Genomic DNA, 27,290 nt, shown 5'->3' with positions numbered 1-27,290 from the left:
AGCTGCTCTGGGGCAGGGGCCTGGGGCTTTCTCAGTGGGGATAATGCCACAAGGACTCTTCAAGGGCAAACGGACGGCGCGGTTCTTGGGCAGTGCCGCCCCGCAGCAAGGGGGCTGCAGAGAGAGGGGACTGGGAGTCAAGGCTCCTGGGCTCTATCCCCAGCTCTGGGTGTGGAGTGGGGGCTAGTAGGTTAAAGCAGGGGGCTGGAAGTCAGGACTGCTGGCCTGGCCCTTTGCACAGGGGTGAATTTCATCCAATAGGCGGAAAAAAACGGACCCTTTGCTGGCGATGAGAAGGGAATTTAGAAGAATGTTCCCATCCCCCCATTCCCCGTTCCTCTGGATGTACAGACCCCTCCCCCACACACACACCTTTTTATTTTTAAATAGCTAAAACAGCAGCCGCTGTGCAGACGTGACCCACGGTGCCACTGCGGAGCTGCCTGGCAGTGCAGGGCTGCTTGGAAACCCAGATCGCCAGATGCTGCGAGTAATTTCCCCACCTGGCCTCTAGATCCATTGCCCGTTGCTGGGGAGAAACCGAGCTGGAGTGGATAAAAAGAAAATCCACGGGGGGGGGGAGAAGTGGTTACCCCCTGCGGGTCGTGAGCATCTCTCCTCTATGCCCAGCACTGGCACAGCCAGGATCCATTCTGGGGTGGGCACAGACCTCCAGCCCAGGGGTTGTCAGTGTCAAAGGGGAGATGGGAGTTAGGAGAGGCGCGTGGGGAAGGAAGAGAATTGGAACTGGACTCCTGTGGGGTGGACTCAGGGACTGATGGGCGCATGACAGGAGTACCCAGGCGTTGAGAGGACGGGTGGTTTAGCTGCGAGGAGATTGCCCAGATTTTTAAAGGTGTTTAGGCACCTTAATCCCTTCTAAAATGTGGGCCTTAATCTTTCTGGGCCTCAGTTTCCTTTCTGTGAAATGGGGTTAATGAGCCTTCCTTTGTCTAGACGGTGAGCTCTTTGAGACAGGGACTGGCTCTCACTGTGTCTGGGCCGCGCCCAGCACAAGGGGGCCCTGATCTCAGCTGGGGCAGGGACGGGCTCTCAGTGTCTGGGCCACGCCTGGCAGAGTGGGGCCCTGATCTCAGCTGGGTCCCCTAAGTGTTAACGAAAGAACAACATGCAGAAGCCTGATTTTGCCACCCCCTACTCACATGGCTAATTCTCACTCAAGTGAGTAACTCTATCCACTTCCATGGGACTATGCCTCTGGGTCAGGATCGGGCCCCAGGGGATGTGTACTCAGGCGTCCGGACCACTTCCAGCGCACACCCACCAGTTACCCGTTCCGAGACCTGGGATGGGGAAGTGAAACCTCCGTGGGGTTCCCCCCTCCATGCACACACTGTAGCTGGCCCTGGGTGTCTCAGCCTTCCCCAGCCCCCATTCTGCCACTCTCCTGCCCCTCTGCACCAGCGCTGACGGCCGTGTCCCTCCCTCCCCCTTCTGAGCCTGCTCCGGGGCTGTAGGCTTGCTCTGTGGAACAAGAGGGTAGCGTCCAACCGGACCCACACTCCGATATCCTGCCAGCTGGGGGTCCTGCGAGCTCCTGGCTGCCTGACCCATGGGGGGGAGGTTGGATGGCAGCAGATGGAGGTTTCCCGGAGGAGGAGGAGACCCCTGATATGCTGCATCCAGGGGGTGGGGGAGATATTGGAGTGCTGGCTCCCCACCAAGCAGCACGTACCCCAGCCCCCACCCATTGCAAAGCAGGAGTCACCCCACGGGAGTCAGTCCCTCCGGCATGAAACCCAGGGAATCCTGGCCCCATCCCACACCCAGCCAGCATCTCCCCGAGCCCAGGGCTCCCTTCTGCGGCGTTGGGGGCGCGTGACAGCAGCGGGGGAGGTTCCGGCTGATCGCCGTTCCTCACCGCCTCCGCTTGGCTGGAGAACGCCCAAGGAGGCTGATTAGCATGCAGGGCCAGGCCGACCCTCTGCCAGCTTCCCTGGTGCAGCCGGGGAGCCGCACTGCCCGGAGTCCCCTTCACTTCCATGGCCCATCGGCAGCGTGGGCCCAGGCGGCGGGATGAGGAGAGGGCCCCGTGCTGACAGTCAGGGGTTTAGTCTCCTCCCGCTGCAGTGTGGGGCGGCAGAACCGATTCCTCCAGCACTTTCCCCGCACCAGCGACCTGTGAGGAAGCAGGGCCGGTTCCAGGATTGCCAAACCCCAGCCAGCCAACCTGGTCATTCTCCCTCAGTCTCAAGCTCCAAGACTAGCACAGTCTGGGTTGCCCTGTGCAACTGCTGCTTGCCAGCTGCCGCGCTCCACCCCAGAGGTGGCTGCAGTTCAGCGGTGGGTGAGGTGATGCCATTGGCGTGCCAGGGGCCAGGGAAATCCAAGCGATTCGTGCAAGAGGGAGGCTGGCCAGCCAGCCAGCCTTAGGGTTGGGGGCGCTGGGCCAGGTTCAAGTCCTGGGTCTGCCACTGATCCTTATGGAGCCATGGCCCAGTCACTGACTCTGTGCACCTTATTCCCTCATCTGTGAAATGGGTACAGTGGCCCTGCCTTTGCCTCTCTTGTCTATTTCGAGTGAAGGCTCCTTGTGCTGCGGACAGTCTCTCCCCACATCTGTGCAGCACCCGGCACCATGGGGCCCTGATCCCAGCTGGGGCCTCGGGCGCGAACGTAACAGTCGTGCCCTCAGCTGCTGCAGCTTGAAGTTTGACGACTGGCCTGTCTCCGTAGCCCCGTCCCCAGCCCTTTCTTCAGAGCCTGCCTTTGAGCCCGGAGTGTAAGGTGACTAGATGTCCTGATTGTATAGGGACAGTCCCGATATTTGGGGCTTTGTCTTACATAGGCGCCTATTACCCTCCACCTCGCTGTCCCGATTTTTCCCACTTGCTGTCTGGTCACCCTACCGGAGCGTAACCCCTGCGTCCCTGTCTGTCTCACTCTCACCACCCCTCGGGGCCGACCCTCCCGCTTGGCCTGCGTGGGTTTGATGAGCAGATCTGGGGAGCCCGGCGTCTCCCTTTGGAATGGGAGCTGGGGTCAGCCCCGGCTTCGCCGCTGGGCCCCCTCAGGGGCTCTGAACCGCTGCTGCTCCTGCCAGTGAAAAGCCGGGCCTGCATCTGTGCTTGGGCGTGTGGGACGATGAGAAGTCATGTGGTCTCGTGGGCACAGCATCCTCAAGCATCTCCTGCTGTGTGACCCTGGGCAAGGCAGGTGCAAACTCCGGGCCTCGGTTTCCCCATCTCTGCAATGGGGATCATAGTGCTTAACAGCCCCTCAGCAAGGCTGAGGGGGTCTGGTCTTGTTTCTTATAGACATTGGCTGGTCTGGGAATTGACCGTGAAACGGGGATGCTGATCCTTCCTTTCTCCCACCCAGTCTTTGCCGTTTGGACTGTGAGCATTTGGGGGCCTGTCTGTCACTCGGAGCCTGTGCAGCCCCCGCTAGGGGGCCCCTGATCATGGTTGGTGCTTCTGGATGCTGTTGAAATAGAACTAACAGGAGAAGACCAGATGGAGCTGGGGTTGGGAGGGGAAAGGACAAAGACTAGGATCTTGCATTCACGTAGGAGAGGAGTAATTAGGGGTCTGGTGGGTGACACCACAGACTAGATGGTGTCACCCATATGGCATATGGCAGGGCGGTGGGACCCAGGGCTGGTGGGAGGATCCGGGGCGGGGGGACCCAGGGCTGGTGGGAGGATCCGAGGAGATGGGGAGGTGGAGTGCAGGGACTGATGGTTGGAACCGGTATGACAGATGAGCTGTCTGCCGCACTGGGTGGTCAAACCCTACAGCCAGTCTGGCCCCTCCCGCCCTGCTCTGCTCGTTCCATTCCTGCCCCTTGTCGTTCCTACCCTGTGACGTGTCTCTTTCTCTCTCCCTTTTGTCTCATCCCCTTCCAGGTGCGTCAGCATCCTCCGTTCAAAATGCCCGAGCAAAGCAATGACTACCGGGTGGTGGTCTTTGGAGCCGGCGGTGTGGGCAAGAGCTCCCTGGTCCTGCGCTTTGTGAAGGGGACGTTCCGGGACACGTACATCCCCACCATCGAGGACACCTACCGGCAGGTCATCAGCTGCGACAAGAGCGTCTGCACCCTGCAGATCACCGACACCACGGGTAGCCACCAGTTCCCGGCAATGCAGCGCCTCTCCATCTCCAAAGGCCACGCCTTCATCCTAGTCTTCTCCGTCACCAGCAAGCAGTCCCTGGAGGAGCTGAAGCCCATCTACCAGCAGATCCTGCAGATCAAGGGCAGCGTAGACAGCATTCCCATCATGCTGGTGGGCAACAAGTGTGACGAGACCCAGCGGGAGGTGGAGACCAAGGAAGGGGAGGCCGTGGCCAAGGAGTGGAAGTGCGCCTTCATGGAGACCTCGGCTAAGATGAACTACAATGTCAAGGAGCTCTTCCAGGAGCTGCTCAACCTGGAGAAGAGGAGGAACATGAGCCTCAACATCGACGGCAAGCGGTCCAACAAGCAGAAGAGGACAGACAAAATCAAGGGGAAATGCAGCCTTATGTAAAGCACCGGACTGTCCCTCGTCTCTTCTCCGCCCTACAAGTTAAACATCGGTGTTGCCCTCCCGTCTCCCCCACTCCTCCCTCTCGCTGCATCTTATCACTGTGACTGCTCTGGGGAACCAGCGGTGCACGCTCACCCGGGACCGTTTCCCTTTCCGATTCCACGCTCGGTACGTTCCCCTCCCCTGGCAACGAGGGCCACGGTCTCGCTCTCTGGAAGGGGGATATGCAATACTGGGGGCTGGGGCTGGATCGCACACGTGCATTTCGGTTTCGTTCGTTTGCAGCGAGATGAGGGACGCGTGGGGGAAGTTGAGGAAACGCCACAGGAAGAAGACTCTTGATCAACGTTTTCTCTCTCCTCTTCCCCACTCTCTGGCTTTTGACTCCGTCTGTGGGTGCAGCCCGCGGGGAGACCTGTCTGAGCCTTGGCATGGACACTCAGCCCTTCATAGATACACTCACCTATTCCGGCACGAACTGAACAGAGAATGCTGCTAACACTGACAACTTTTAGCTGGGGCATAGTGGGGGGTGGTTTTTAATGCACGGGGGTCAGTCCTCATTTGGTTCCCTAACGCTGCCGAGACCCCAAATCTACAAGCGAGGGGGCAGAGGCTGCTCTCAAGCCCTCGCAAGACCCTTCCTTACCAGTCAAAGGAACACACACAACTCCCAAAGGGGTGATCTGATGTACGTTGCTTACCCAGAGACTTTGAAGGACTGGCAACACGCTTCGTCCGTCCAGGCTGGAACACAATCCCAAGGTCACCGCGGCCCTGCTGGGGGTGGGGCCGCTCTCAGGTTGTTTGCCCAAGTTCCAAGAGACGCTGGTTAATCACAAGGACCTGGAAGCCGACAAGGACACCTGGGGCAGGTACGATACCCCATCGGGCAGTGGCACTCAAAGGAGGGGTCTCTACGTTGTCGAAGGCCCTGGCTATTTGAACAGTGGGAGCTACTGAAAAACAAAATGCATGTGATCGGCACAAGGAGGATTTTAGCTGGCCATGGCCAAGTTAAAGAGAACGAGACACTAGCCTAGAGGAGCTGGCCAGGAATGGTCAAGCAGCGAGAAGAGACAGAACCCAGCTGGAAGGGAGTTATTTACTCCGAGGCAGCTGTGAGGTGGTGTCCAGCGAGAAGTGATCCCTTTCTCACCCCCAGCATTTGCCTTTTTCTTTTGTTGTTGCCAAAATGCCAAGTGGCACCAGCACAGCGTGAGAGGTCGGTAGTGTGGAAGTGACACAAAGAATAGCACATATCTAGCCAGCAGTGGGGGCGAAAGGGCTAGAGGTGAAGGAGGAGGGGTGAGCGCCAGCACCTTGATGGTGTTTTGGAGGCAATGTGGAGCCGGTGGGATTTTCAGGGCGTTGAGGGATGAGGGGCAAACTGATGGGCCGGGCTGGGCCAGGCCGGGCTATGCCAGGCTGGACTGGGCTAGGCTGGGCCGGGGCATGCATGGCAGTGCTAGGTTTGGTAAGAATCTCAGCCTGAGGTGGAAGGTGTGACTGGGGGCTGCCTTTGGAACATCTGCCTCTAGCACCACTGTTTGTGCAAACAGTGTATTTCCAGGTGCAAGCAGGCAGCCCTTGGTTCACAACAGCTGGTGGTGGTGGTGCAAAACAGGCTATGGTGCACACACAATGGGTGGAGACAAGCATATGCACGCAAAAACTGGGCACCCGCAGGCTTGATTGCCTATTGGTGCTTGCACTAATGCGTGTTCTGCGCACATGCAGTTTCCACACTTCCCCTTTTGCACGCACAGTCTCCTGTTTTTGCACATGGACTAGGGGCCTGCTTTGCAAATCTGGCTGGATCTCTCCAGCTAGAAATGTCTGAATCCCGAGCTGCTTCCTAGCCTTCCTCCCCCAGCAGCCACAGACCCTGCAGAGGGCCACGGTCCAGCTCTGTGACGTCTGAGTCAGGAGCCGGGGGGAGGGGAAACCTTTGCGCTTAAACCCTCATACCAGAGTGAGCGAGCCAGCGGCCACGGATGGAACAAGGTCTGCTCCAATGGGTACCACCCAGCTTAGAAAGACCCTCCTCCCTGCTCTCCTAGTACCACCCTCCCTCCCTGCCAATGCACAGCAGCCGTGTGCCCCCCACCACTGGCCTCCTTTGTAGTGACCCCTCCTCCGTTTAAATAGCGCTCTGGTCTGCTCCAGGGACAGCCCCAAACACTGCAGCAGGCAATGCCAGTACTACAGTGGGGCGGCCAAGGTGGGGGTATTTTATCCCTACGCTCCCTAGGGAATTGCCCGTTGAGCCCCAGGTCCGACGGCTGCAGATGCTCAGGGGTAGCCGTGCCAAGTGGGGTGACCCCAGGCCCATCCCAGCTGGACCCAAACCCTGCACCCAGCCCCCGTGCTTGTAATAGGCTGACCCAGAACTCTGCCCCACTCTGGCTGCAGATCCGATCTCTGCAGCCTGGGCCCTTCTCTGCGGCAGGAGCCCCTGGAGCTCAGCCCTGCCACTCACCAGCCCCCTTGGCTCTTGAACCCTTCACAGCCCGGAAGCTGCCGGCCGAAGCACAATGTGTGGGGCTCCTCAGGAGCCCTGACCTAGCACAATGGCGGGGAGCGCTGACGGGGGCGCCCCTGGGTTTGCGTTGCTGGGCCCCGGGGAACGAGGCCAGGCCGGCTGCACGCGCCGCATGCTGGACTCTTGGAAGTCTTGCATACAAGGCAGGTCTGGACCTGGGCCCAATGGCCTCTCCCTCCACCCCTCCCCCAGCTGCCTTGTTGGGGTCGCCTGCCGGTGGCTTGATGCCACGGTGACGGGTGCCACTGGACATCACCACGGCCACACGGATGGAGCCGGTGAAGGAAGCAGCACGGGGGGTGGGGGCAGCCTGGCAAACCCCAGGAGAGTCCTAGTTCAAAGCAGCACCCGAAGGGGAGAAGTTCTGACCAGACTTTACCCCGTGCTCCAGTGGGGGCAGGACTTGGCCACCTTGAGCCTGCAGAGTTGGGCTGCAAATCTGTGTGGGGCAGCCCGCCCCTGGCTCCGCTCCCCTAGTGGGAGTAAATCCCCACTGACGTCAATAGGGGCTGCGTCACTTCATGCCAGCGGGGGGATCTGGCCCCCTCCAGCCCTGCATACTCAGAGACAGCCACAAAAATGCCTAATAAGGGGGTGGGTCCGATCGCAGAGAGGGCAGCTGGGTGTGGGCGTTGGGTGTGCAGCTGGAGGAGGAAGAGGGGAGGGCTCTGTCTGAACCCCCGCCCAGCCCCTCGCTCCATCAGGCAGGGCAGGATCTGGGGGCTCCCTTCGGCCCAAGGACTCCGCAGGAAGCAGCTGGAATCCCACCAGGCACTAGCCGCGTTCCCTGCCGAGCTTTCTCCTTGGGTGGCTTAGCCAGGCGGTCCCCTCCCGCCTCCGCACCGGGGAAGGGATGTTCTGCTCGCCCAAACCGTCCCCTAGGGGGCGCTGGGGGCCTCCTCACCACTAGGGGCAGCTTGTCCGCTGGCGAGTAGGAGGAGTCTCTCTGCATCGGGGTTCGCCGGTGGCTCGTTCCTCCCCCTGGCTGACCCATCCACATCACCTTGAAACGAGGCCCAGTAATAATCATAACAAGGAGCAAGAGGTTCATTTACACGTGTATCTCGCCCGGTCATATGATATTGAAGATAACGTCCTCCCAGCTAAGAGACTGGCATCTTGAATATTGTATGGTGCTTTGAAACTCAACTCTCGTATCTTGCATTGTAAATACCAGTCCTGCCTAGACCCCCCTCTGACGCCAGCATGAGATCAGTAACTAGCTCCCATGCATTACTGGCTTTTTAAAACAAACCGAACAAAGAAAGAAAGGAACAAGACAATATTACAATGTAGCCTTTATTCTAGAACTAGTCTTCCTGAAATAAATAAATTACTCCTGCATTCCCGCATGGTTGGTGTGATCAATGGCTTATAGCATGGCCTGGCTGGGAACATCTGATCTCCCCCAGGTGGAAGTATCCGGAGCTTGATCCCTCATCCGTCTGGGTCGGTCACTCCTGGACCAAGGGTCTTTGCAACCAGTCCTTTGGCTCTGCCTTGCCCAATTCTGTCACTTCCCATCTCCCCTGGGCGAGGGCTGCCATGCCAACCATGGTATCCAGCTTCCAACCCCTTCCTTCTAAACAAGGGCTCCGTAGCAACCTTCCCAGAATCCCTCCCCTGCCAAAAGGCCCCCTGGAGGAGTGCTTCACCTGGGGCTAGAGGCTGCCTCCTTTGCCCCAAGGCGGGAGGTGCCTGCCCTAGATTCCCCACTCCCCCGCCCCCACTGTGGAGGACCCAGCTTTGTGCCTGGTCCGTTCCGCTTATGAACCGGCAGCTGGAACGCACCAGCACGGGGTTGCCCTAGGGCCACGGGGCCTGGCTCAGGGTCAACGGACAGGGCCACCCCCTCAGCCCAGTGCCGAATGTGAGACAGCGGCCGAGTCCCACCTGTAAGTGGCCTCCCAGCTGGCCAGTCGCTTGGGGCCTGGAGCCACTGCCCTGCCACCAACCACCTCCGGAACCCCACCCATCATCCCAGGTGGGACTCCTAAAGGGACCTCCCCCTTGGCAGCTGTCCCTTTCCTTTACCTGCTGGCATGGAGGGGCGGAGGGGTTACAGCACTTTGCTTCTTTATTAAGAGCCAGGCCAACCCACATTTTACCACCTGGAGCCTCAGGGAGGGCGTGCTGATAAAGCGTTGGGGATAAAGCGATAAGAAAGTGGGAGGGGAATTTTCTGCTCTGGGGGCCTGCTGTCTTTGTCCAGGCAAGAGAGGACCCTCGGCCATAGGCTCCCACCCCCTGCAGGGTACAGAGGCTCCTGCATTCTTACCCCGCCACCCCTCCAACAATGGGCCCACGAGAGCAGCGTCATGGGCACTGTTCCCATATGGGCCCCCCCCTTCCCCGTTCTCTGAGTTTCTGCGGATACGGAGCAGCTGGCACCTGGACGCCACAGCTCGGTGAGTGACACGGGAGCTTTGCTATAGGGGCGGGTTGGTGGGGAGCCCGACACCTCGGTGCTCGTCAGCTCTAGAGTCACCCCCACAGGCCCCGAGCTCCAAAGTGGGGGCGCTGGGGCAGGGAGCAGGAGGGGTCCCCACCAGGGCACTGGTGCGCTGCTCAGCGAGGGCCCTTGTCCAGGGAGAGAGAGAGAGAGTGAGTGAGTGAGTGAGTGAGTGAGTGAGTGAGTGTGTGTGTGTGTGTGTGTGTGTGTGTGTGTGTGTGTTTCTATAGGAGCCTGGGGCTGGGAATGTGCACAGGGCCCCAGACCCAGGAACAGCACCTGGCACCCGCTGGGAATCTAGGAGGCAGAGGCCGGCTCTCAGGTAATGTGGGTGAGGAGGTTACCTGTCCCCTCGCCCCGTCTGGGCAGGGACACTGATCCAGGATGGCACATGGTGCCCAGGGTAAGTGTCTCCCAGCATGCAGTGATGTCCCCCCTCCGCAGGCATCAGCTTTGGGAACCTGCTAGCATTACACCCAGGAAATGGATGTCTTGCACTGCACCCCCCCACACACATCAGCCTAGTATCAGGGCTCAGCCGGGGGGGGGGCACACCTAGACCTCTCATACTGCTAGCTGGAGGGGGGGCGTGGTGTGTCAGAGTGGGGTGCAATATGCCCCTCTGGGGGACAATGTATGGGGGTGGTGTCTGTAGGGCAAGCAGCGGGTGAGGGGGTCAATACTGAGGTGATGGGGCCTTAGAAACCCCCGGGGGCAGATCAGTGTTATTTATTCATGTTTCTGGAGACCCCAGCTGAGCTCAGGGCCCAGGGTGCCAGGCGCTGCTCAGACACACAGGGAGAGACCGTCCCTGCACCGGACCGGCCGGTGTAGCTAGCCCGGCATAGTTCCCCGGGGGGACACTGTCTCTGGGACAGCTGTGTGAATCCACCCTCTGCCTGAGTCCAGATTGATTCCCCTGTCCTATACAAACCCACAGCAGAGGAGAGAGACGCAGGGCGTGGGGGGGGGGGGGAGAGAGGAAGTGATTTGCCCAAACGACAACCCCTGTGTGGGGTGAACGGGGCAGGCGAGGTGCATGAGCCAGATGGGGGCAGGATGAGAGGGGAAGGGGGTGTGAATAGACACAAGCAGGTGTGTTTGCATAGGAGCGTATGTGTGTGTGTGTGGGCACACGCACCTGTCCGTGTGTGCACGTGAATGAGTGTGTATGCACCTCTGTGTGCATGTGCGTGTCCCTGTGTGTGTGTGTGTGTGTGACGGTGTCACAGCTGTGCATGCTCTCAGCCCTTTTCTGGGCCAGCGCCCGGCCCCTGCCGCTCCCCTCACCAAGGCAGGTGCCAATCACCGCCCCCTCCCCCTCTCTGCCAGAGCGCGGTGGCAGGTTCCCCTGAGGGGAGAGGGGCTGGCAGTACTGGGAATGCGTCATTCGGCCCGTTGCCATGGAAACCATCTGCTCCCTGGGTGTTTGGAAGCCGGCTGCTTTGGGCACGTGGGAGATGGGGGGGTTGGGGCTCAGGTGAGTGGGGGCGGCTGGAGGAGAAAGGGGAGCAGGAGATGGCAAAGGCTGGGGAGATCCTACGTTCACCCCCTGCAAGGCCAGAAGGGTCTGATCCCTGGATCGCCCGGGATGGAGAACAGCCCCCAGACCCTTCCCAGAGCAGACAAACAGCCTGTCTGGATTTCAGCATTGCCAGTGAGGGAGAACCCACCGGGCCCTGGGGCATTTGTTCCAATGGCTAATTACCCTCGCTGAAAAATGCACACCTTGGATCCCGTCGGAATCCGTCTAGCTTCCACTTCCAGCCATTGGAGCGTGCTAGCCCTGCCTGCTGGATCCCAGAGCCCATGTTAAATGTTTGTTCCCCATGGAGATACCTATGGGCTGGGATCAAGCCACCCTGTAGCCTTCTCTTGGCTAAGCTAAAGCGACTCTCGCTATACGGCAGGTTTTCTAACCCTCTAATCATCCTCATGGCTCTTCTCCGACCCTCTCCAGTTTATCAACATCCTTCCTGAGTTGGGGGCACCAAAACGGGACCCAGGATCTTAGCAGCGGTCGCCCCAGGGCCCCTCCCCAATCGTTTTTAGAGGCACCACTTCCCGGGGCAGAGTCCCCCCTCCCGTAAATATGCCCAACACTTTGTTCCTCGACGTATATATTTACACCCGGTCGTATTCAAACGCATCTTGTTTACTTGTGCCCCCCTGACCAAGCGATCTAGTTCGCGCTGAATCAATCCGGGACCCGTCCGCGTCATTGTTTACCACGCCCCCGATTTTGGGTTATCTGCAAACTTTATCAGTGATGCTTTTGGGTGTTCCTCCAGGGACGGTGGATGTGCTGTGTGTGCCACCATTGGCCAGGGGCTTACACTAGTGAAATCCGGAGGGCAGCCTTTCACACCCCCCTCCAGCGATGACCGGGGCCCATATTGCCCGGCCCAGCCCCCAACTCATCGCGTTGCAAGTTCTCAGTCCCCCCCTGGTCTCCTTCAGCCCTGCCCCAGGCCTCTCCCTCCAGACGGTTCGGCTGCAGGTTTCCACGGGATCCTCGCTTGCTTTCCCTGCTCCCATCTGTCGCCTCGAGGGGCCTTCACGGGATTTCTTTGCCCTTGCTGGCGTTCAGCATCCGCAATGCCTCCCAGATTGTTAGCGGCAATGCTGAGACTCCCAGGCAGCCTGAGCCAGTCCTGCTTCGCACCCTGCTTTGATTCCCACCCCTTGCCCAGTGCACGGCCTGGGAACACGAGCCAGACCCACGCTGATCTCAGCCCGTTTCTGTGAGGCCGCAAGAGCCAATGGACCAACCTCTGCTCTGTCCCAATGGGTCTCTCCGCCTAGCTTAATCGGCTTCCTCCAGATTTATGCTGGTGGAGCTTCCATCAGGATCTGGCCCTCATTCAATCCGCTGCACGTCTTTCACCTCCCCGGCCTGCAACACCAGCCAAACCAAAGAGCAAGTGACTTTTACCTGGAGTGATTTATTCTTCCCAGTCCACCTGCTACCTATTTCTCATGAACACCGCAGCGATTAGCACTGGCGAGGGGGCGGGGCCGGCCGTTATCCCTGTGCCACAGGTGTGCACATCCGCGGTGTAGGTGCAAAAAGTGGCCATGGATTTACTGAGCTTCCTCCGCCTCCGGGCTGTTCTCTCCAACCCGGCTGGTGCCTTGGCTGGATGGCAGGGGTCTCTGGGCTCAAACTGCAGCAGTGCTGCTGTCTGTGTTAGAGCAGAGAGCGATCCCGGCAGACCGGTCCGGGGGGCAGCGCTTCGCGGTGTGAATCCAGGCTCATGGCCCCAGGGAGCTAAGTGCTGTACAGAGCCTGTCCCTGCCCAGGTGGCTGAGACAGACAGACTGGGGAGCCCAAGGTGAGCGCGATGGAAGGAGCAGCCGTCGCATGCCAGCTGCCCATCGGCTGCCAGGGGCCCGTGGAGAGATGGAAGGACCCCCCTCCCCCAACACACACACACACACATGCACACACAGCACATCCACCTCCCCAGCACACTCACACACACACACCCCAGCACACACAGCACATCCATCTCCCCAGCACACTCACACACACATGCACACACAGCACATCCACTTCCCCAGCACACACTCACACACACACACACACACACACACACACACACCCCAGCACACAGCCAGGACCCAAGACCCCCTTCACTTAGGCAGCTCTCTGAGTCCAAACCTGCCCCTGAATTCTGTGGCTTGAGTCCATTTCGACGTTGCAAAGCCAAACAACCCCCCAAGCCTGAGACGGTCTCATCAGACGCTGCTGTGCAGGGAGGCCAGAGGCAGGCGTCCTCGCTTGGCGCACGGGGAAGGACTTGCCCCCCAGAGATGTCGTTCTACGGCAGAAGCAAGCTGCGGTCCGTCAGGAGCAGGTGGAAGGGAGACCGGCCAGCAGCAGACTCCCCACACTGCTTGTGCATAACCCTGCTTAGCCACCAGAGGGGGAAACACCTTCCAGGCCAAAGGATGTGGCTGCTGCAGTTCCTAAGAGGGTTTTTTGGGGGGGCAGCTATTGCTTTTGCTTGCACGACTCCAGCAGGGTTCCCCACTGACCCTTCAGAACCTGGGCATCTCCCCGGCTACCTGCCTCAGGCAGCCTGACCCTGGCTGCAGCCCCGGAGGGGCTGGGGAACGAGTGGGAGCCCCAGCACATGAGCACCGTCAGTGGTTCTGATCCGGGTTGCCCCAAGTGGATTTGCTGTCATCCAAGTGACATCAGTCGGTGGCAGGAGCACAGAGCCCAGGGCCTGGAGACGGCAGGAGCAAGGCTCTTGTCAGGGACGGGACAGTACTAGCCCTACAGAGACTCTGCCAGATGCCAGGGGCAGGGTTCTCTGTCTGCGGGGGCGGGGCTGTGTGGAGACAGCAGGGGTTTCAGTGAGGGGGGGGTGTATTTTCCCCACTGTTGGATGCAAAACCCCAGTGAACTCCAGCTGGCCGGCAGTGTCTGCTGGGCCCCTTGAAGACTCGGTATATGCGGGGGAGAGGGCAGGGGATCTGCTGTGAAAGGGTCCGATCTCCCCAGCTCTGGTGCTGGGAGCACACGTCCCCTGCAATGGAGACGCTATAATGCAGGGTGTGTGATAGCCATAGGATGGATGCTTCCCACCATCCCCGAGGGCAGGAGCGTGCTGACCTCATGGCAAGAGGGAGCCCTGTCCACTCCCACCCCCCGCTCCGCCTTTCCCTTGGCTGCCGCAATATCTGCCGGCAGGGAATGGAGACAGCGGCTCCCAGCGAGGGGGCACCGGATCCCTGCTGGCTGTACAGTTGCCCTTGCCAAGCCCAGCCTGTAGGCGTGGTATTCTCCCAGGAATAGCAATTCCCTGCGCTGTGTACATACAGACACCAGCTAATCCCGAGCAGGGCTGGAACCGACGACCTTCTGCTCCAGAAAACCCCCCTCTGCCCAAGCTAACGGAGAGTCTCTTAGGGCAGCAAGCTAGGGCTGTCACCCACTAGAGGGTCTTCCAGACACACCCGCGTGAGCCAGGCTGGCACAGCATCCGGCAGGGGGCTGCAGTGCCCCTGCACCCAACCCAGCATGTTAACACAGCCCTGCCGCTGCCAGCTCCAGGGGCATCTCCCTCCTCCGCTCTCTCTTGGCTTTTTCCTTTGGCTCTCAGATCTTTGCTATTCCCCCCTGGCTGGTTTATTGCACCCTGGCCTCAGCCCTGTGTCATCCAACATCCCCAGCGTGGAGCGCCTTGGTTTCTCAGGCAGGTTCCCGCCATGCCCAGGTGCCAGGCCTGCTCAGGTGCAAAGCAGAAGGTGCAACGCCAGAGCCAAGCTGGCTGGGGAGATGTCCCCGTGCTGGGACGGCTGCATGGGCCTCGGCTGCCTCTAGCCAGCTGGCCACACCTGTGAAGCATTTAATGAGCCAGGCTGGCTGTGTGGAGTGGGACTTGGGGCTTCCCGATGGACCACGTGTCTAGACTGGGCCTTGGAACTGGCAGCCCCGGGGAGAGCAGGATTGGATTTCCAAGACCCACTGGCCCCTTCCCTTTCAGGGATGAAAATTCCATAGGGTCATGGTCATGGCTCCTATAGGTTGTGTAGGGTCTGGCTGCATATGGCAATGACAGAGGCCCTGATTCTCCATCCCTCCCCCCTGCACTCATTTACAACATGACAGAGTGGGTGTAGGGAAGGAGGCTCCTGTGCTCCCCATCCCTCTAGGCTGAACCGGGTCCTGGCTTCATATGGAACAGACAATGCTTTTGAGTGGGGAAACAGGCACAGAGCACTGTAGTGACTGCCCCAAGGCCAAACTGATCAGTTCTAGGGCCAGATTTCCAAGGACTCAGCACCCACAGCCAGGGCCAGATCTTCAAAAGAGCTCAGCGTCCATTTATTATTTGTATTATGGTAGCACCTACAAGCCCCAGTCATGGAAGAGGACCCTGCTGTGCCAGGCGCTGTACAAACACAGAACCAAAAATGGTCCCTGTCCCAGAGAGTTTTCAGTGTAGGTATAAGACAAGTGACAGAAGGTGGAGACCGACAGACAGACAGAGGAGTACTAAAGATACACCTACACTGAAATAAAAAACCCATGGCATTGAGTTTCAGAGCCCAGGTCAGTTGACTCAAGCTCATGGGGCCAGGCTGTGGGGCTAAAGGTTGCAGTGTAGACATTAGGGTTTGGCCTGGACAGAAGATATCCCTCTGTCCACACCTTGTGAGGGATCATTTTAAAAATCCTAATTGGCTGGTCATTAGTGTCCTGATAGAACGTGTGTGACAACCTTGCCTGGGAAGTTATAAGATTCCACTGCATGGTGTTAATAACTCACCTTCCAGACTGAGGTTGGCGAACAGGTCTGGCTCCAATCAAGCAATGTGTGCAGAGTCATCAAGCAGGAAGGGGAGACAAAGGAAACTCGAACAGCTGAGAACAAAGCAGCAGGGACCATCCTTCCCCATAGTCCTTTTGTCTCCTGGAGCCAGCTGGAAACGGTTTTCAAAAGGTGGACTGAAACTCTAAAAAGGAGGGGTAAACACTTCAAGGCACCGCTCCCTCTCTCTGCCCACTGCAGTCACAGCCCCTGAAGGCAAAAGAAGCAGCGTTGGAATGGGGCAAGGATTCTGACCTAAGAAGTCAGACCGCTGAGAGCATGTGGTGAGAAAACTTGGCTTTGAATTTAACATAGTGTGTTAAATTAGGCCCCAGGAGTGTTTTAACTTTACGTTTTTGTAACCAGTTCTGACTTGTGTGCCTCATGACTTGTACTCACGTAAAATCTCTCTCTTGGTAGTTAATAAACGTGTGCCACTGATGTATCTAATCCAGTGAGTTTCAATGGAAGTGCCTGGGAAACTCCAGGTGGGATGGCAAGTTACGTGCAAGTTATTTCTATTAAAGAAATAACAGGTTTTATATAAACTTGCACTGTCCAGGAGAGGGCTGGGCAGTACCGGATATGACTGGGAGTACGTTGGGGTCACGCTTCAGTATAACCCAGGCTGGTAAGAGCCCAGGCTGGCTGGCATAGCTGGGAGTGACGTGCATGCTGGAGGGTGTTTTAGAGAAGCCCAGGCAGGAGGCCACCGCAGCAAAGCACTGTCAGTGACCCCCCAGGTTAGAGGGCAGGAGTGACACAGCTCCTCGTTAGTCTGGATTCTACCTGGGTATGTCACACCCTCTTGTGGGATTTCAGAACCCAGCCCGAGACTGAACGTCTACACTGCAATACTTAGCCCCACAGACCAAGGAGATCACGTTCACTGACCCAGTGTGTAGACATACCCAGTGAGACAATCCTGGTCAGCTGATGGGCAACACTCTGCTCACCAGAGGCCTAACCATTGTCCGTTTCCTCGTACTCATCGCAGCAGAGGAGAGTTGGGGGGAGGAGCAGGAGGGGGCTTGGCAGATTTCTACCGGCAGCTCGTCCCACACGTGTGGGGAGGCATGAGTGAAAGGCCAAAAGTGCTTGTTGGAAAATTAAACATGCAGGCAATGAAGGCTGGCATCATGGGCCGATGGGAAGCAGGTGGTGATGTCTTGCGAGTTTATTTAGGCACCCAAATACGGATCAGATTTCCAAGCACGCAGCACCCAACACACCAAACTCTTGAAAATCCGGCCTTGGGTGCCTGCCCAGTGTTTACAGGTTTATAGCTGCGCCGGCGGCCTTTGGGGACCCGAAGAAGAGCTCTGTGGAGCGCGAAAGCTTGTCTCTTTCGCCAACAGGCGTTGGGTCCATGAACGATACTCCCTCCCCCATCTTGTCTCTAACATCCTGGAACCAACACCACTGCAAACCCGCTGCCTCTGTCAGTTTCAGGCGCGATTATTTTGCTTTCAGTCTTTTGAAACAACCACTGACTTAGTCCCCACTGGCCACCACACCCTTCCCTTTTCCCATCCTCCCAGCTGTCTCATTGCCCTAGTCTCCTCCTCCGTCTTTCCACTTTTGCAAACCCCCGCCCACCCAGTGCTCCTTTCATTTATGTCACACGATTGAAGCAAAAAGAGAAGCTGAAATCAAATAACAGTTCCTTGCATTCCCACCCTCCCCTTCGACATCAAAGTGACACATTCGGCTGAAGACAGTGGTTCTGGGAGTCCGTGCTGCAGTGAGATGATGAAAGAGGAGTTTGTGCATTATGCATAAAGGACTAATTTCAAACTGCACGGGGAGACGGCAAGAATTTTTCCCTCTTAGCTCTGCCAGTCGAGTCTGCTGTCTCCCTTCCCCTTAGTAGTGTCCCTCCCAGATGCCAAACCTCAGCCAGTAGAGGGACCTTTGCCCTTCACGTCTGATGTGGGCATGGAGCCTGGATTGATCCACTGCTGCCTTGTGAGGGCTGAATCGCCAGTTCTCCTTTCAGATTCACACGGCGGATCTTAGCTCTGAGTTGCAGATACGTCAGGAGAGCCAGGTCCCGGCAGCGCACTGACCCTGGGCGGGTCAGGAAGGAGAATTCACTTTTCCTTTCGGTGCTTCGGGCCTTTGGCGGGGTTTATATTTTCCTCTTTGCGAACGATTGGGAGGGAAAGCAGCAGCAATACAGACCCAGAAGGGCATCTGGGCAAAGGCAAATAAATACAGCGGACTCTGGGATGCCAGTGTTTAACACCTTGCATCCAAAAGATTAACCCTCTCAAAGCCATTTTCCAGTGCCAATGTGCCTGGCCTCCATTTATGCTGATCAGTTGTGAAGATACGATGTGGGAAGCGATCACTTTGGTGTTTTTTAAGGTAGGAAAAGAATTTCAGACGTTGTGGGAGCCATCCGGCTGCAAGAAGAAAAAGTTAGAGCACCCATTAGACGAAGGTTCCATTTAGGAATAGTTTAGAAAGGTTGGGATGTTATAAGCGTGTTACAAACATGAGCAGTGTGTGTCACAGGTAGTAATAAGCACATCAATAGAAGGTGGTTATAAGCTACGGTTGGAGTTTATAATGAGCTATTGGCACAGATTAAAACCTCTATTAACCGTTTGTTAACCCTTTATGAACTGTGGACCTTTCATATAAAGTGTGAACAAAAGTGACAGCTGGTGGGAATCACGTGTAGAGCCAGTTAGATCCTGACAGATGTTTAGCAAGCACTGGTAGATTTCACTGTCCTTGCACTATGAAAACATTGCTTCTGCCTGGCCTGGGACGTTTACGGGCACGGTTACCTGACCTCACACAAGGTCACACAATAAATCTGAATGGAGATCAGAGCCCAGCCAGGCTTTGCGTTGCTACAGCAGGTCTAGACCTGATGCATGCAAGACTCAGGACTCCTTTGTTAACCATGATGGCCTGCCCTGCCGTGACCCAGTAAATAGCTTCAGTGCAGAAAGCATCAGGCTCACTAAGTATTTCTTACGCACGACATAGCAGACACATTAACATATTAAGTATGGAAAAAGTACACCGTGTATACCATCGCCGCTGCTCCTGCCGCTGCTGTCCTGTAGGGCTGGCTTGGCTCAGCTCCCTGCTTCGGGGTGGTGCAGCGTCTGGGGTCCCAGCGCTGCTTGGGGGCGGGCCCAATTTGTGTGAGCGGCGTTTCAACCTGGTGCATGGGGCCACAGCATCACTCACTCATCTTTGGTCCATCTGGCCCCCTGCCACTGCAGTGCTCCCCCCCGCCCCCGCAGAGCCTCCCTTGGACTCAATTTTGGGTTGTGACCCATGGGGGAGAAATCTTGCATTGGAGCCCAGCCTAACCACGTAACCTGTCTGGGTCTCTTTTCCCCATCTGCAAACTGCAAAGTACCAGTTCTTACTTCCCCACCACTCACCGCAGTGCTCCTAAAATCCTACAGCCTCAGCCATCATTGGCCAGACCAGCTCTGGGCGCGTTCTCACGGATCACATGACTCCTTTGCAGTCCTGCTTAAAAATCAGTGCCACTCCTCCTGGCTGAAATGTTGCCTGAAAGAGGCTTTGATGGCACAGTGATGGATGAGAAGCTGCTGTGTGTTTATTTATGAATACTGATCTGTAACAATGGCAAGATTATGGTAAGGGACCCAGGCACAGATACTCAAAGGATCCATTGAAATCCATGGCAGTTAGGCGCAGCAAAACCTTTGAGGGTCTGGGCTCTGGGCAGTGAGGTACAGCTACTGTATAATGATGGTGGGTAATTAGCATTTCCTGTATGACTGTATTGATCCAATTTCAGCGAGTTCTGGAAGGAGCATCACAGCAGATCTAGATGCGGGCGCCTTGGCACACACTTGAAAGACTGTTTGCGTCAAGGAACTTGTCGCTGAGAAGTTGCAAGCTTTGTTTTTGCCAAAGCTAGGAGCCTGGAGAGCAAAAGAACAAGGAAGAGTTAAAAAGCACTTCTCAGGGGTTGTGATGTTGGAGGGCTGGGCCTTTAAGGGCTGAGCTTCCCAGACCGAGCATCTGGGCGGGGCTCTGTGACCCTCTGGTTGTTACGCTCAGCTGGGGGGAAGGAACCCAGACAGAATAAAGCAGAGCTTTGGCAAGTCACGTAAGTCCTCATTGAACACACCTGGGGTCACTTGTCACAAGCTGTCTCAGGAGAGGGAGAGACACTGCCGGGGGAGTCTAAAGAAGTGGGGCCTTCCCAGAGGCAGGGTACGGGAAGCCTTAGGGAACAGTTTGAGACATGGGCTGGTTGCTGTATTGCTTTAACAGCTGCATTCTCGGAAATCCTTCGCTTTAGGAGGGCGTCTGGTCACTGTGTCAACCCAGGGGGGCTGGAACAACTTGTACGGGGGGGGGGGGGGGGCTAAGAGCCATTGAATGAAACTGTAAACACCGCATGTGATGGAAACCACTTCAAGCCAGGGGGAGCGGCAGCCCCCCCGGCATCCCTAGTTCCAACACCTGTTAACCACTGACATTGCTCCCGGAGGGAGCAGAGCGGCAGGGTCTGAGCGTAGGTCAGGCCTGCTGAGTTAATCCCAGGCGAAGGCCAACCCAGGGGCTGGTCCGAGAAGGGAAGAATTGTGTGATTCCACCTGAAGCCAGGGGGCGGCTCTGTCAGAGGCTGCCCTGGCAATGCCAGGAGGGCCCAGAGATGCCGTTCCCGGGGTAGCTGACAGCCTGAATTTTCAGACATGCTGAGCAATCTCTGCTCCCAGTGTAGTTAGCAAGAGCAGCAGGCGCTCAGCACCTTTGCAAATCAGTATTTGGCCTTCTGACACGTACAAAAGAACCGAGTTGGCACAGGGAGGAAATGGATTTGGGGAGAAATTGTGCATGGACCTTTCTTTCTCCCTCCCTCCCTCCCTCCTACTTAATGGGAATACACAAAGGGAATACCTCTGCCTCTTGTTCCCCCTCCTTACTGAATAAACAACCTTAACTCTGCCCTGTCGTGACATCACAAGGGGGAAAATATGGCGTGAAAGCTAATATGGCTTTAATTGAATTGGGGCTCACATGCCTTCATCATAATTGTGGGGTGCTTGCATGGCATTGCTGCGGTTGGTTCAGGTGCTTTGCTGGGCATTTCCGTATCTGAATGTGTTTGGATTGCTTTTCAGTGCAGCCTTCACTCTGAATTTCCTGGGTTTATAATGCTTGCTTTTAGGACAATGATAACATCCCTCTGGTGTTTTTATCCTTCAGTAGCTGACAGGTGCTCTCCGTCTTAACGTATTGTAGTTTATTTTGGCTGAGAACTAGTCGTAGTTTTGTTGGTGGGTTAATTCACCTACAGTTTAGAGCAGAATAACGAAGCACAGCTGGGGCTGGAATAGCGGCATGTTCGATGCGAGGGGATGGCCACTTTCCCTGGGTGGTGCTGAATTCATTTCCTAACGGGAGAGCGACTATGAATAATAGAAAGCAATAGATCTGGTTGATGGAGGCTGCCCCTCCCTCCAAGCAAAGCTAATCTGGCCTCCACTGGCAGATGGCATGGGCACGCTTTACCAAGCAGGCGGGTGGGGGACTCCAGCGACCGGACGCAGCAAGCAAGGAGACAAATCCCCAAGTTTATTTATCTTCCTTTTCCTACACAGAATTAGGCTGAGGTTTACCGAAAAGCCTGGCTCCTAAATCACTTAGGCGCTATTGAAAATACCAGCTCGTCGGGAGTAACAAACATGCTGTCCAGAAGAGTTTAGCTGGGAACCCCTAAGGATTCTAGGGGTTCAGAGTTGGAATTCCAGCCTTTAAGCCCTGATCCAGCACAGCGTTTAAGCATCTGCTTAACTTTAAGCACATAGATCATCCAGGGATGTTGAAGTGAAGCAAATATTGAAGCACTCTGCTGGATGTGGGGCTTGAATTATTTACATTTTTACAGGGTGGGGTGGTTTTGTTGCAAATCTATTGACTCCTCGTTTGCTACACGGGAATAATATTAAATGACGGTCAGGGAAAGAGTATAGCGAAAGGGCTCTTGTTACAAATCTAATTGACTTTTCTGTTGATTAGGCTCCAATGCTCTCGGGCTGGAAGAATAAAATTGGCCTGGTCATTTCACCTACTGGTTCTCGTTCATTTCCCTCGTGCCCTGGTGAGATGATGCCACGTCTGTTAGCCCTTCTCAGTCCAATCCAATATCCTGCAAAGCTGGGAGCGGCATCTGGCCTTGGGTTTAGCCACGGCTGTGAAGGATGATTTAAACTCATTTGTGGCCGAAGCAGATTATAACACCGTTTGGCCAGTACAGATGGAGCCAAACTGGATTACAGCTGGGGTTAAGGAAAAAAAAATCTGTCTCCCAGCCCAATCCTGCAAACACATGTTAACTAATGGGACTGCTACTGCAATTACTCCTGGCAGTAAGAACTGCAGCTGGCCACAATGTTCGTAGGATCAGGCCCTTGGTTTGGCTGGCTCTGTTCACACCGGCGGGCAGATCCTCAGCTGGTGTCAGTCCGTGTAACTCGGTGGAAGTCCGTCTCTGCTGATTGACACCCGCTTGGGGGACTGGTTCAGTGTCTGGCCCAGTTTCGTTCTAAGCAGCGAGTTGTGAAGCACGGCTGTTGCCGTCCGCAGCGCGTGGGGATGCCTGCTCCGGGCAGGGCGGCACTTCGACACAGGGGCCCAGAGCTGTGTTCTGCACTGTAGCAGAATAGCTTGTTAGCAACAGAAATGGGGACTCCAGTGATGGCAGCTGCTCCCTGCAATACCCCCTGCCTGCTGGCAGCCCCTGCCATGCCCCTTGGCCACCTGTGTTAACCTCCCTCTCCAGCGACTCCTCGGAGGAAGACAAAAGAGGAGGCTGCAGCCGCGTGGCTGGGGGAAACAGCTGCTCTGTCCCCATTCACCTTCTCCTGCCCCGCGGGTAGGGTGACCAGACAGCAAGTGTGAAAAATCGGGATGGGGGTGGAGGGTAATTGGCATCTATATAAGAAAACGCCCCAAATATCGGGACTGTCCCTATAAAATCAGGACATCTGGTTGCCTCCCTCTAGCCAAGCATTGGAGGCTGGCGAAGCGTGAGGTGGGCCGCACTGATCCAGCCCCTCTGCCCCTGCCCCAGAACCCAGGGCTGGATTCTGGGCCCCATTTTGCAGGAGGTGCAAACCAGGCTGGGGCGACAGGGGGCATCACCTCGCCCTTACACCCTCTGAGCTCTGGGGCTGCTCTCCTGGAATGCAGTGCGGCCCAATCACACGCCCAACATAGGTGCCTCTCATGGCCTCGGCATGCTGCTCTACCAGGAGACGGGGGTGGCTTTGGGCTGCTCTGCTAGCCCCAAACCAGTGGGAAGAACCCTTTGCACCAGGAGTGTGGCCTGGGGTGATGTTCTGCCCTGGGCACCGTGGGAGTAGCCCAGAGGAGCCTGAATAGGGCCAGAATTGGGCTGCAGGCAGCGAGTCCCCAGGCTGGCGGATGGACGTGCCCAAGGGATGCCGTCTCCTCCTCTGCGATGATTGTCTGCTTTCTGGATCAGTCACAGTGGGCTCAGGGCTGCAGTCATCTCCCGACGGTTGATTAATGGTCCCTGTCTGGGATTCACAGAGCCTCCTGTGACTGACTGACGGGTGAATGGACAGCCTGTCCCAGGAGCCGCTCCTCCTCCGCAGCCCAAGGAGAACAAGAGCGATGCTGTCGGCGGAGATCTCAAAGGGCTATGCGAGCATTTACACAAAGTCTCACCATGCCCCTGGGAACGAGCTGGGTAACTCGCTGTATCAGGCCTGCTCCTCAGAAGGGGAAACTGAGTCACGGGGGAGTTAAGTGAGGTGCTCTAGGTCACCCAGCAAGACAGTGACAGAGTTGGGAAGAGACCCCAGGAGGCCAAGATCCCAGTTGCCTGCTGCAACCACTAGACCACCCTTCCCATCCAGAGCTGGGCATAGAAACCAGGAGTCCTACCTCCCAGTGCCTCTTGCTGCAACCACCAGACTGCTCTGGGCTGGGATCAGCCCTAACCCATTCAGATTTCTCTCTCTCTCTGTGTAGCTGGCTTCTCACCTCCCAGGACATGCTCTCTAGGGGCAGACAGCCTCTCATGAGACCACTGCTTGATCTCCCCCTCTCCCCATAGAGGTTCCAGGGCGGGAATCCCTGTGCTCCCTAGCACCCAGCCCTCCCCAGTCCTAGGTCCAAATGTGACCCGTGAGTCAGGGAGACAAAGGAAGGACACCACCCACCTAGTGATTCTGGAACTGCAATGCCTCAGTCGCCCTCACCCGGTCATGACTGGCCCCGCGGGGGATGGTGGGATGTTAGATAAAGCCTTGATTCATTCTCCAGCCTGGGAGCCCCTGGGAGCATGACTTCCTGCACCAGAGGAGGCAGGCAGCTGAGAGATCCTCCCAGCCACCGGTCTGATTCACAGGGCCAGATCCTCCCTCTCTAACCCGAAACAAGATCTGGTTCACTGAAGCCGCTGGGGGGACACCTGTGTCCATGACCAAAGGGTCAGGCCCAATGGAGAAAGTAAGCAGAGGTTTAAATAAGAACCAAGGGCCTGATTCTCAATTCCGTGGGTGGGGGGCAAGGAGGCTTTAAGCCACATTTGTGCTCCTTGTATACGGGGGCCGTGCAGGAGCCTACCTGACCCTGGGTGTAAGTTAGAGCACCCTCAGAGGCTGCTCTAAACTTAGCTTTGTTTCCCCTGGCCCCCGTAATGAGTGTCCTGCCTGGGTTAGGATAAGGCACCTTGGTGGTTTGTCTGTGTCTGTGGGGCTGTGTGTGTGGGGAAGCTTTGCCCTGCTACGCTTGTTCAGTGGAGTATGAGAGGGCTTCAGCCTCTCTGGGGCTGTAAAATGGGCATTTTCCACCAGCTCTCTGACTGCTGTCAATAACATCCCCCTTCGCCTAGCTAGAGAGCTAGACTAGGGAAGGGTGGAGGAGGAATAAAGGTTTTATTGGCACATGTGTGGGACGGTCCCTTTCCTCACCAGCCACGATGGGGCTATGTGTGGGTGAAATGCTGGTAAATTTCACACCAGCCGTTGCTGATATTTAAAAGCACAAAGAAGTGAAATATCCAAAATGCTCCACAGAACCCCGAACTCTTGCTGTATCCTGCTGCCTGCCTCTGAGAGGGCCTCATGAGCTGATGAGATGAGTGAATTCACAGAAAGGTACAGAAGCTGCAAGACCGTGCCCGGGCATCTTGCTGTTGGAGAGGAAATAAGACAGTTACAAACAAAGTTGCAGCCAGAAGGATGGGATGCAAAAGGGTTTGGTTTTCTGGTCTCCGGAGATGCTTTATAGCAGCGTGAGCGCCTGTCATCTAGTTGCATGGACCAGGAGCATTTGCCAGGTGGCTTTGAAATGTCACCTTCCGGGCACCTCCTTTGGGAGTCAGCTGAGTCTAGTGGTTAGAGCAGGGGGCTGGGAATTAGGAAAGTCATTGTTCCCCACTCTGCTGCTGACTTTAGGTGTGAGGTTGGCAGTGTCACCTCAGCTCTCTGTCTTGGTTTCCCCAGTCTGTGGAGTGGGGTTATATTTATCCACCTTCAAGGAGCACGTGGAGAACCTCAACTGAAAAGTACAGCAATGCTGGTGCCAAGGATTTTAGTGGCAGTGCTTTATTGGTCACTCCAGGAACCAGTGTGCGTGTGGAGGTCTGTGGGGGGTTTCTTGGGCTGGGAAATGTCATGGGGCAGGAGTCTGCCATCCACAGCATTGGGACCAAAAAATAAATTAGTAAACTTCAAAATCAGTTATTTATTGAAGATGAAATTCACCCCTGTGTGTAGGGCCAGCACCCCAGATTGCAAACCCTTTGTGCCCATCCGGGACACAATGAAATGTTCAACGCAGGCTGTCTAAATGAGCTCTGTTTTCAGCAAAGGGACCACTAGAGGCACCAATGAGCACGCTAGAGAGCAAGGGGCTGCACTACGCTAACCTAAGCTTTCTAATCTGTACTCTTGTCAAGGGCTCGATGGTTTTCTCCTGAACAGGCACCATAAGGAGAAGATTGGTTCATGAACTAACACACCTGCATTCCTTTGGCACAATCTTGTCACTGCAGGTGCAAAGGCCTCCTCCTCTGCAGCTTCTGACATCTGGGATAGATTTGGGGTACCTCCACCTCATTTACTCTCCATCTGACTCCAAAGCTCAGATGGCATGTGTGCCCTCTCTTTCTCAAGCTCTTGCTACCTCTTTTCCCTCTGCTGTCACTCATTAGCGCTCTACTCTGGAAAGGATTTGGGAACACAGATAGCATGGAAGATGGACAATGGAATAAAGGTGACTGTAGATTTTGTTTTCATGGCTGGATATTTTTTTAATGGCCCAATTGATTTATTTCTAGTCTAACACAGCTAGGGTGACCAGATAGCAAGTGTGAAAAATCGGGACAGGGGGGTGGGGAGTAATAGGAGCCCATATAAAAAAAAGTCCCAAATATCAGGACTGTCCCTATAAAATCAGGACATCTGGTCATCGTAAAGACAGCTCAGTTCTGATCGCCTTGCTCGTGGGTAACGAGGCAGCGTGCTTTGGGCCAGGGCTGCGCCTAGAGTGATAAGGCCAGTTTGGGGTGGCTGGGTGGGCGAGGGGCGTTTCTATACCGGCCAAAGCCCCAGTGCAGACGCAGTGATGTGGATTTGGGCAGTGCTGGGGGGCCTGTTGGAGAGCCCTTGGCCCTGGTTTGCAGAGGCTGGGGCCCCTCAGGGAGGGCTAGTGGAGCGAATAAGACACCAATGATCCCAGTGATTAATAAACCCAGATGTGTGGGAGGCGCCTGCTTCACAGCTCAAGCCAGATGTTCACTGCATGCACACTTAACAATGAATGAAACAACAGGGCCCACACAGTGGCTCATTTAAATAAATGTAAATAAAACCCCAGCAAAAACCCCAGGGCAATTATCACCTCCCCCTCCCCGGACCACATTGCTTATCAATATTGATGAACTTCATTTGAATGCCCCGCCTTCTTTCGGCTCCTTCTGCTCGGATTGGCTCGTCCCCTTGTCACTCCCTGGCCCGCCTACCGGCCCCTCCTCTCTTGCTCCCCGTTACTTGGAGGCCCCGCTAAGAAGGTGGCAGCCTAACCCGGCGGCTGTGCTGGGCCCCGCCTTCCTTAGTGGGGTGCTGGACGCCGATTGGCCCTCCCGTGCCGTCAGTCACGCCGTGGGGGCCCCCCCCGTCCCCGGCTGGGGCTCGGCAGCAGGTTGGGTTGCGCGGCGGAGGTTGGTGTCTGAGGCGGCCGCGGCGGCGGGCTCCCCTCCTCCGCCCCCTCGGTGCCCCGCGCCCCGCGGAGGGTGAGGAGGGGCCGGGCCCCGGGGCGGGGGCGAGCGGGAGGAGGGCAGGGGGTTCTCGCCCAGCCCGGGAAGGGAGCGACGGGAAACCCCGGCGCAGGCCGCGGCCTGGCGGAGCCCCCGCCCCAGGGACCCCCTCGGGGCCCGGCCGGGCCGGAAGAGGGGCGGGGGGAGGGGGGGCGGTGAGTGGGGGTATGGGGGGG

At 56.7% G+C, this 27,290-nt stretch overlaps 2 protein-coding genes across 7 annotated transcripts in view; both read left to right on the top strand.

Moving 5' to 3' along the window:
• The window catches only part of DIRAS1 (DIRAS family GTPase 1), a 34,795-nt gene extending 26,409 nt beyond the window's left edge, over positions 1 to 8,386 (top strand). For both annotated transcript variants that reach the window (XM_034754939.1, XM_034754938.1), the window contains one exon: positions 3,869 to 8,386. In XM_034754939.1, the coding sequence (XP_034610830.1) occupies positions 3,893 to 4,489 (597 nt within the window). In that variant the 5' untranslated portion in view covers positions 3,869 to 3,892 and the 3' untranslated portion in view covers positions 4,490 to 8,386. The remainder of the gene's footprint in view (positions 1 to 3,868) is intronic.
• An 18,488-nt stretch (positions 8,387 to 26,874) lies between these two features.
• The window catches only part of GNG7 (G protein subunit gamma 7), a 131,053-nt gene continuing 130,637 nt past the window's right edge, over positions 26,875 to 27,290 (top strand). For 2 of the 5 annotated variants that reach the window (XM_034755535.1, XM_034755531.1), the window contains exon 1: positions 26,875 to 27,018. The gene's annotated coding sequence lies outside the window, so the exon portion shown is untranslated. Of the gene's footprint in view, positions 27,091 to 27,290 lie in introns of all 5 variants that reach the window. The other 3 variants (XM_034755534.1, XM_034755530.1, XM_034755529.1) reach the window with 3 other exon arrangements.

The sequence above is a fragment of the Trachemys scripta genome, chromosome 22 (assembly GCF_013100865.1).
Source record: "Trachemys scripta elegans isolate TJP31775 chromosome 22, CAS_Tse_1.0, whole genome shotgun sequence".
Taxonomy (NCBI): Eukaryota; Metazoa; Chordata; order Testudines; family Emydidae; genus Trachemys; species Trachemys scripta.
This window is presented reverse-complemented; position numbering and strand designations above follow the sequence as displayed.